The 10,223-nt window shown below is 42.2% G+C and overlaps 1 protein-coding gene and 1 non-coding gene across 2 annotated transcripts; both read left to right on the top strand.

Annotated features, from left to right (window-relative positions):
- Nucleotides 1-6,388: 6,388 nt before the first annotated feature.
- Nucleotides 6,389-8,887, top strand: marcksl1a (MARCKS-like 1a). Its single transcript, XM_085932600.1, has 2 exons — nt 6,389-6,740; nt 7,497-8,887. Exons 1-2 carry the CDS (start codon nt 6,645-6,647, stop codon nt 8,061-8,063), a joined length of 663 nt encoding a protein of 220 aa, XP_085788726.1. The 5' UTR covers nt 6,389-6,644; the 3' UTR covers nt 8,064-8,887.
- Nucleotides 8,888-10,072: 1,185 nt separating this feature from the next.
- trnas-gcu (transfer RNA serine (anticodon GCU)) lies at nt 10,073-10,154 on the top strand. Its single transcript has one exon. It is a non-coding gene; the product is annotated as a tRNA-Ser (tRNA).
- Nucleotides 10,155-10,223: the final 69 nt, after the last annotated feature.

Here is a 10,223-nt window from a genome sequence, read left to right as displayed (position 1 = left end):
ATTCTATACATTACATAGAAATGATTCTCATTGGTTCAAGCCGATTATCTTCTGCACTGCCTATATGGCGTCTGATCGGCTTACCTTGCATGTTTGAAGGCATTACGATGAACGTGCGTGCTCTCAGCGGTGACACCTTGAATGGCCAACAAAATTACAAAATGATCATTTGCAAATGTATTCCTCTTATAATTCCAAGCACTAATGTAAATGTGACCACAAATGAAGTCATACCACGACTTCCTTTTCTCCCATGCAGGCCCATGTTGTACCTTAGGGTGGAAGATATCCATCCCATTTGGTTTGAATGGATCGCATCCTTCAGGGTCACGACTCCAGCGAATGTACGACAAAATAATACGGAGCGTTTCAATCAATCTTTGGTGCACCTGACGAGACGCAAACATAAATAACTTCCCTCAGCAAGGCGCTACCCACCCCCACCTTCTCCGAGCCATGTTTCAACGAATCAATCCCTGATCAATCAATTGCAGTCACGCTGGGGCGGTAGCAAGTGCGTCATCGCCAAACTGGCTCTGAGGAAGCTAATAGGTTTGTGGACAGGTGGCTTCGGTCGTTGTTAATCAGGGGCCGTCTCGGAAAGCCGCTCCCATATTGGATTGGTGGAAGGAACACCGGCTGGCATCGATTTGAGAAATGTAACAAATCTTTTCATTTTTAGACCTAATTAACCCTTTGAGAAAATATTGATGGAACACATTTGTATGAAAGAGAAGTGACAGGTAAAACATCACATGTAAACAACTTCAACATAACCCTCCGTGCCCTCTCAGAGATTTCCAAACGGTGCTGGTTCAAGTGAGAGAATTGGGACAAGCGATAGAAAGGGTTGGTGTGTGTGTGTGCGTGTGTGTGTGTGTGTGTGTGGGGGGGGGGGACACATAAATAGGTCACTAGCTAAAAAACCACAACACACTGCATTGATGCTCCATGACAACACAGCTGCAATGGCAGATGGACAAAATAGAAAAGTGGAGCAAAAACCATGGCCAAATAATGAATCAAAGTGCATAACTTTTTGTTTTTACAAGCTGAGCTGAGTATTATATTGCAAAGTAAGTGGGGAAGCCATCTGTTAGCTGCGTAACTTTTTTTTTTTCTTTCCGTAAATACCAACCTCTATCTCACTTACTGTATATGTTACACAACAAATGACTTTCGCTTGACGAGCCAAGACGGGTGAGGAAAATGAAAGCAAATATTTTTTTCTGATCTTGGGCAATTGTTAAAATACAAACTGAAGTGAAAGGTACTAAATCAATCAATCTGAACACAATTCAAATTGCACAATGGCCAACTATGGTAAGGTTGGCAAATTCATACATGACATAAGAGATTGGCACGTAGACCAGACAGGCTGCTGTTGTCTGACCTATGTCTCAATCCAAAACAAAAGTTATCTTTGTTTTATGTTTTGGACTGGAAACCAATAGGCTCTCATATCTTACTAATCCAGACATGTTGAGTATGTGAGATACAGAGACTTTTTCAGAAGTCAGCTATTAATAAACTCATGGAGAAGGCCGGTGACACCATCAGATCATCCTTTATAACTGTTCAGCATTCACTTATAGACCAATTCACCACTGAGCCTTCAGGACCAGTTCTTGGGTTCCTCTGCAATTTGCCCAAAATCGAAAAGTGTGTTGTGTAAAACCATAGGTGTCAAACTCGAGGCTCGGGGGCTAGATACGGCCTGCCATATCATTTCATGTGGCCCGCAAAGACAAATTTTGCATCCACTTTGTGTCATGACTAAAATCACAAATTGTCTTCACTTGTTAAAAATAGAGATATTACTAGCAATGTTTTATGACCATTCATCTTTTTAAACTATTTGAATAGATTTGACTAGTCTCTGATTTCCAAAGTAGTTATTTATCAATTTGTAGCCTATTCTGTATGTATATAGAATGGGGAAACTATGATTACAATGCGGCCCGCCACAAAAATGAGTTTGACACCCCTGCCCTAGACATAAGAACTAGACATCCCCCGCAGACAATCAGACTATTTATACACATGTTTGCACACACGGCCGGCCAGTATCATACCAGCCAGACAGATGGTGATGGCTTTTTGTTTTGCAACAGATTAATACAACACGATTCATGATTGTTCATTTTCCTTTCCATAATGTCTTGACAAACAAGATTCATGTGTACGCTATACATTGTATATTCTGATCGAGTGGATTTGCAGAAGAAATGAACATGTGCAATGGCTGAGTCATGCATACAAGGCTGAATGTGGCGGGGATAACCTTAGAAGAGTTGATTTTTTTTTTTTTTGTCTTTGCCCACCTTCCAGTTCATGCCAGACTGCCTGCTGAGGGAGGCACAGCAGGGCTGCCAGGGCATACTTAACACCAAGCAAGCACAGCCTCTTCACCGTCCTTCTAGTTCCACACCCATCCCCCATTTGATCCTCAAATCTGCATTACAATGAAGGGGTGGGCTTTTCAGAAAACGGGAAAGAAAAAAAAGTGATGGGAGCAAGAGAGAGTAATGGACAAAAAAGGTTCATGAGCAGCTTAACTGAGCAAATATGTGTCTGCTATGTCATAAATTGTGCTCAGATGACACCGAAACATTGGATGCACTATACGATGACAAAGTGGCAGTCAAATCACAGATAGCTACAAAATTGGATGATTCGTATTTGTTGACATTTTAATTTGGATTTCTCAATTTGGTTTTTTCTCGCTAACCAGTCCTGGGTCGACGTCTTATCTTGATGACCGATTATTCTTATTTGGAGAGATGGATGGATGACGGACGAGCGTTTGGCAGATTTGATTTTGTAACTGCAAAAAAGAAACAAGATAAGAGTGTGATGTGAAAAAAAAAGAGCAGGCAGGGATATTGATGAATGAGATGATGGCACACTGACCTACTAATTCTGCAACTCCATTGCCAGTGGGAATGAGCTGCCCACAACTGTACCCCCCCGCCCCTCTCCCTCCGTCTGACGTACACATAAAAGCATCTCTTTCTGCTTCATTCATCCTTTTCCTTGTATTTTTTTTTCTCACCTGGATCGATTGAGGTGAAAACCATGTGCTGTCTCCCAAAAAGTATTTGTGATTATTATGACGAAGCGAGGCTCATCTCAAATAAACAAACCAGACATGATTAGAGCAGGAACACAGCGGCTATCAGTTTGCCCTTGACTGTCTTTCCACCAAATTATGTTTACCCTTAAAACCAGTCGGGGGATAGAAGCAGTAGTTGCCATGGCAACTGGCTCTATGGCATGTCTGTACTGATGCAGAAATTGTGGGAGGGGTATGCAGCATCAAGTGTGTGTCTGGGAGTGAAAGGTGGGGGGTTGCGTGCGTGCTCGCTCACTCGCTCGGTGGGGGATGTGAATCAACACAACACACACATCAAAACAATTACTGTTCACTTTGCAGGCATCTTTACAATTTCTTTCCAAGTATTCGGCTGAGCAATTAATCCATCACAAGCAAAACGTCAACATTGGCCAAGCATCTAATGCCGCAAATACGTCTGAACGGGCCAAGCCTGCCAAGATGGACGCCGTGTGTAGCTTTGTGCTTGCCTTCTGGTGAGGACCCCTTGCAGTCAATAAGTCAGTTGATGGAATCAATTAGCATCACAAAGATCTTTCTCCCAAGTGGACACGCCCCTTTTCATGATTGTGCACACAATTCTTGTTAGAATTAAGGGCCTGAAAATGCATACGACTAAAAGTATATATGAATATAAAATTATAAAAACAAAAGACTAGATACCGGAAATTTCTACTTCATGTAAGGTAACCGAGTCATTTTACTTTCTTACTTGACCCTTCTGTACAGAAGTAACCCCTTGGTCCCCTCCTCCACCATTTCTACTTGTCATGCTCATCCATTGGAGGGGTTCATCACACAATGGGGGCCTTTTATTATATTTGAACGCTTATCCTGAGTCAGGCTATGAAAAATGAGCAACCGCACAAACAAGGCTATTGAGGGGAGAAAATAGAAGAGTAGAAGCATGTATGAAACGTGACAAAAATAAGTCTGCTTACGAGGCCGCAGGAAGTCCGCCAGCCACAGATGCATTTTTTCTCAAGGAAATTAGGCCTTTTCATCAAAACAAAATGTCTACTACAAATGTGCATAGTGAAGCGAGACACTCTGTGTCTTTTCTCTCAGTACTCGTCGTGGTTCTCAACTGTTGTCACTCTGACCCCAATTTTCCAAATTGAGTTACAATTGGCCTTTGAAAATAAAAACACATCATATTTGGAACATAAAAAACCCCACAGAAAAGCCATGATTACAGTTAATATAGTTTTTGAAATATAAAAAAAAAAAAATAACCAAAAAGCATTGAGTCATAGTCTATTTATCCTACCTGTCCGCAAGACACCCATCCATGACCCACTTTTGGACCCCGACCCATCAGTTGAGAATCCCTATTTTTCCTGCTTTAAAGTCACTCACTGCTATAAAATGGATAATTAAAGCTGCATTGCTAGCCATGCTTTTGCACAGTATTATATAAACTAATCAAAGGAACGAAGATAATGTGCATTTATTACAACAAGGGTGATTCCAAAAGCCATTTCCCGAGGAAATATTTGTCTGATTGATGGTCAATAAAATTGCCCACAGCTTTTTATGCTGACATTTGCCAACTCAGTAAAATCCGAACAGGGACTCATTTTGGGTAATGACCCAAAGTTTGGAAAAGACAGCTATAAACTAAACGTTGGCACAGACACCGTGCTGTATTTTTCCCTCTCCTCCCGTTTCTACAGAACTAAGAAGACTAGAATAGACGGACTTATTTTTCTTTCAATTGAACATACACTGGTCGCCAACTAAGTGCAAAAGAAATTTTGTTCTGGATTCACACACAAATGAAAGTCTTAAACAAGTGGCAACATAATCGTTCTCATCTGGTTCTCTCAGGAGCACAACGACACATATTTTGATGGGCCTCACAGGTGCCAAGATGTGCAAACATTTCAAAACCAAACCAAGAATGAACCCTTTGAAATTCAACTTCGATGGCCACATCAGATAAATTCCAAGGATATGATTAAACGCTCACTGGATGGCGGGATGGGCTTTGAATTGTGTTGTTGTCCTTCTTGACTCATTTTGGGGGAATGTATAGTGGGATGGTAAGAAAAAGGAGGAGGGGGGGGGGGGTGTTTGCAGATTTAAAAGCCCTCAGGGTGTATTCCATTCTGTGAGGAGGTTCAGCCCACTGAAAGGATGGAGATCATTCTCTGGGTGGCGTATGCATACCTCACATTCCACGCTTGCGACATGTTTGTGTGAGTGGAGGAGGGTTGAGCCTTGTGCTTTTTGGGATTCTTGGAATGTCAGACAGAGATGCTTCAGATCATACCAAAGAAATCATAAATTCATTTACTAAAGCAAAAGACTACAAGAAGATTATGTCCAAGATTATTGTCATTCAGAGAAAATCCCTTTGTCTTGTCAGCTCATAACATACTCTACACTAAAGTATGTTTGTATATTACATTTGAAAATACAAGCAATATTGTGTTTATTTGCACTATTTTGAGAACTAAATTCATATTGATATGACACAATTTGGTTGATCCGTCTTAAAAAGCTTGAAAAAAAGACGGTCTCCCTCACATAGCCTCTTTAGTATGCTTGTATTCGAGTGCTTTTAGTGTTTTGATTTTAGGATGTTATTTTGTGTCATGTAGTAAATGGTTTGTTTTTTTCCACAGCCACTTTTAAGCCATGGTCTATAGTCTCAAACACTATTATGTCAAAGCCAGAGGTTAAGCACAGGTTAGCACTTTATTCTCTTTATTTTTAAAGTAAAAATAAGAATGGAACTATGATGTGCAATTCAAGCCTCTGATCTTTGAATTTCCAGTGAATTTTTGCTCACTTGTTTTAAATCATTTGTGTCTTTGTTTCATTTCTTATTGTTATTCGGTGCAATGACACACAAAATATCGCTTAAATGTGCGTTAGTGTGACAACAAATTGTTGTTAATTACACTCTCTTTGTTTTGTTGACACTATATTAAGGCGAATGAGAACTGTTCTTTTTTTTTTCCCCCGATTTTTCTGGCCTGATTTTTACAATTTAGGCATAACCATTCTGGGACTTGCTGTAAAGTGAATTGATTAGACTTGAAAGGATTCATTGGTGTAATTTGAAAAATAACATAATATTTCATCAAGTGCATGCAATTTGTGTGAAAACTGCAGTGGCATAGTGGATGGACTGATGTAGGGGTGGCCCAAGCCATGCCATGTCATGCTCATGCCCATGCATCACATTGGATACGGCCCTGCTGACACGCCCATGGGAGGAGACTCTGGTGGATTTTTCAGGCGCGGTTGAAATACTCACAGTCGTGTCTCCTACATCCTTCCATTTGCGCTCATCCGCACAGTCACAGAGGGGGGACGGACGGACGCACGGACGGTCTCGGTGTCTGTGTGTGTAGTCAGGGTGAAGGAAGGATTCTGCACTTTTTGCCACCATCTCTCTCATCCAAGAGTTGGACTTTTCAATCTAAAAACAAAAACAAAAACAAAAAAAAACACACATTTTGACATTTTTCTTTTTCAATTTAATTTTTGTGTTTAGAATAAAAAATAAATTAAAAAAATGGGAGCCCACATGTCCAAGGGAGATGTAGCTGTGGAGGGGAATGTCGTCGCCGACCCTGCTGCTGCTGCTGCTGCTGCAAAAGCCAACGGCCAGGTGAGTAAAGCAATTAGATGGGGAGCACCGGTACCGAGTCACATGGTACCCAACGCCCACCACCAACCTGTCTGCTTGGAGCGGCTGTTGCTCAGCGACATTGCAAACCTCGGAAATCACAATTCAAAGAATTTTTTTTTTCTATTTGGAAGTGGCAAATGCGAGCACCGACCGTGCCTTTGTTCAATTCGGCTGCCGGTTCCATGAGGGAAAAATCATGACCCATAAATGTGTAGAACCACGTTGTTTGGCTTCAATCACAGGCAATATTTACATTAGGGCCAAATAAAAAGATGCGCAGTGGCAAATGGGCTCTGCTGGAGGCACATTTTGCAGAGTTGCAAACAAAAGCGCGGATATGCGCCTCCTCAGAAGCCACGAGAGATTTTTGCATTGGAATAAAATGGGGGTCAAAACGTGGAACCACAAAATGGAACCAAAGATTTCATCATGCATTTGACTATCGCAAACGGGCTGTTTTTTTTTTTTTTTAAAAACTGAAAACTGATGTAATGAATGAGCATTAAAGCCCAAAAGGATGATGGCCAGAGCAATTGTGACGAGGGAATTCCTTTGTTCTCTGAAGCTTAACAGCAGACGCAGCACTACTGCCGCCTTGCGGCCAATTTAAGTCATGCAAGCAGCTGCAAGTGGGCCTCTATACCCCGTTTCTCAAATTAAGAGCAACAGCAACATTGAGTCCGTTATTTCATGAGTTACTCTGTCACATCTCCTAACAAACTTGTTGTTCTGTAGGAAAACGGTCACGTCAAGACCAACGGTGACGTATCCGCCAAGCCTGACGGGGAAGTGGCCGCCGCAGACGGCAACGGCACAGCCAAACCGGCTAAGGAGGGAGAGGCCGGCGCCGGGGATGCCATCGAGCCCGCTCCCGCGGTAGACGGCGAAGCGGCCAAGACGGAGGCCGAGGCCCCCAAAGATGGAAAGAAGAAGAAGAAGTTCTCCCTGAAGAACTCCTTCAAGTTTAAGGGCATCTCGCTGAAGAAAACCAAGAAGGGCAGCGAGGAGGCCAAGGAGGAGGCCACCTCCCCCGCGGGCGAAGAGAAACCCGAGGAGAACGGCCACGCCGCCAAGGAAGCCAAAGATGAGACGCCAGCCACCGAGGCCAAGGAGGGCGAGGCCGCCGCCGCCGCCGCTCCAGAGGGGGACGCCGAGGAGGCCGCTCCTGCCACGGAGGCCGCTCCTGCCACGGAGGCCGCTCCGGCCACGGAGGCCGCTCCGACCGAGGAGGCCGCCCCGGCCGCCGCCCCCGCTGAGGAAACGACACCCGCTGCCCCCGAGGGCGACGCCAGTGCGGAGTGATTGCACCTCCACGACTGAACTAATTTTTCCAAGATTAAAGTATATAAATATATATGAGAGACTCATGCCACGTTCTTAAAGTTATACAACAAAACTACAAAGAAGACAAAGGATATATCACATTTGACAATTCAACCACCAGTTCACTTGCCTTTTTTTTTTTTTTTTTTAAATCAGTCCTCGACAGACGGAATCTCACCGGGCCCTCAAATTGATGCAAGTGTCTCCCCCTCGAGGTACACAAAGGGAGCGGCATGTGGAGAAGGTAATGAACTGGATATGGAGCCAATCCGGAATATAGTACAGAAGTCCCAATTAATGGAGAGGTGTACCCTTCAGCGTGGCAGCCCTATAACATTTTTTTTTTGGTCTCATTTTTGGGATTTAACGATTGCCAAGCAAGGCATACCATCTCTATTCGAAATGACTTACATGGATGCATAAAAGCTTTCAAATTATGTTAATTTTTAGAAGTATACATTCCTATGTTTTGCCCACAAATTTCAAGTATTTTGACATGTTATAGGAAAAACAATGGGGGGGGGGGGGGATGGGAGAAAATCAGTCTTTGTGCATTTGGATTGTTTCCGGGCTAAAGTCCCCATTGAAGCTTCTTGAGTATTTGCAGTGTTCACATTTCAGAGTTTATGAGGCAGGGCTTGGGATTGTGTACAAAATGTGAGCTTTTTATCTGCAAAACTTTTCAATGTAAATATGTTTCGGCCAATGTTTTTGGTTCTCTTTATTTTGCTATCGTTTGAAGATGTTGATGGTTTTATTGTAACTTTTAATAAGGGTAAAATAAATGTTTGATTCCCCTCTTACTGCCTTCTGCCTTGTTATTTGCATTAAAAGCGATTTTGTCTGCTGTCTATGTAAAAATGAACTGGGTTGACATATTTGACATGCTCGGGACAAAGCTTTGCTTGCTCGAGTTTGCGATTTTGAATGTCAGAAAAGGGCCAGGACTGATACAAGATGAGTCAAAAGTTTTCCCATTCAATGGAGTCTACTTCAACATCTTGCCGGATCTAATGCGGCTTTGACCAGTGTGATGTCATCCAACGTCTTGGCCCCTCGATGACCTCTGGGCTTGGGAAAGTGGGCTAAATTACACGCAGCCACGTCGGTGAGTAGGAAGGTAACATGGGAACAAGCGTGTTGTCATGGTGAAGTCCTGCCAACAGCTGTTGGCTCTTCTCACAGACGGAAAAAAAAATCTTGTTATTTGCATTTGAAAGAATAGGCTAGATTTTGTGACCGCAGTCTTGGAATTTTTCTGACACACAAAAAATGATAGTCACATATCATTTTTATTCTATTTGAAAAAGATTCCACATACATACAGTATAATGTGAGCGTTTAGGTTCTTTTTGCATATTATTGTCATTGTTTCTTTATTCACTTATTCTTCTGAATCAAAACAAGACATTTTACAAAAGTCTGCTTTACTTTGGAAAATGATAACTGCACCAGTAACTAAATTAGTTTGGTGAGTATAACATAAATGACTGCCCCCTGTACCCCGATCACTAATGGCACCATTATGGAGCAGGTTATTTATCACAAATAATATACCTTTGCTCATCTATCTATGCCATCGATTTATAAAGACAGAACAAATCAATCTATTATCTAATCTATTCCATCTATTATTAGAATTGATATGTATATCCTGTTTTTGTGGCATTTTTGTTTTGCTGTGTGCCTTGAGATTTTCCATGAAAGGTGTGCTTTGGAATTATTGTTGCAAAGGAGGTTATGGCAATTAAATGTCACATCAGCCAACTAAGCATGCGTTGATGTTTGCCGCCCTCTTGTGGACACAATGGGTAATTCATGATTCCCACAGCCGGCAAATATTAATATCCCCTGGTTTTAACCCCTAGAATGGCAACAAATAAAAGTAAAAAAAAACATTTGATCGTTTATCGTTTCCATTTGCTGTAATTTCGCTATCAATATTTGTGATGTCTTTTTAAAGTGTATGCCAGGGACGTGGTGCATCTGACGAGGTGGCCGAGTGGTTAAGGCGATGGACTGCTAATCCATTGTGCTCTGCACGCGTGGGTTCGAATCCCATCCTCGTCGGAAATGCCTTTTTATGTGCAATTGTTATTGTTTAATCATTAAACAATAACAATTGCACTTTGCACATAA

The sequence above is a fragment of the Syngnathus leptorhynchus genome, chromosome 15 (assembly GCF_054491065.1).
Source record: "Syngnathus leptorhynchus isolate UIUO chromosome 15, UIUO_Slep, whole genome shotgun sequence".
NCBI lineage: Eukaryota > Metazoa > Chordata > Actinopteri > Syngnathiformes > Syngnathidae > Syngnathus > Syngnathus leptorhynchus.
The sequence above is the reverse complement of the archived record's forward strand: the minus strand, read 5'-3'. Positions and strand labels throughout refer to the sequence as shown.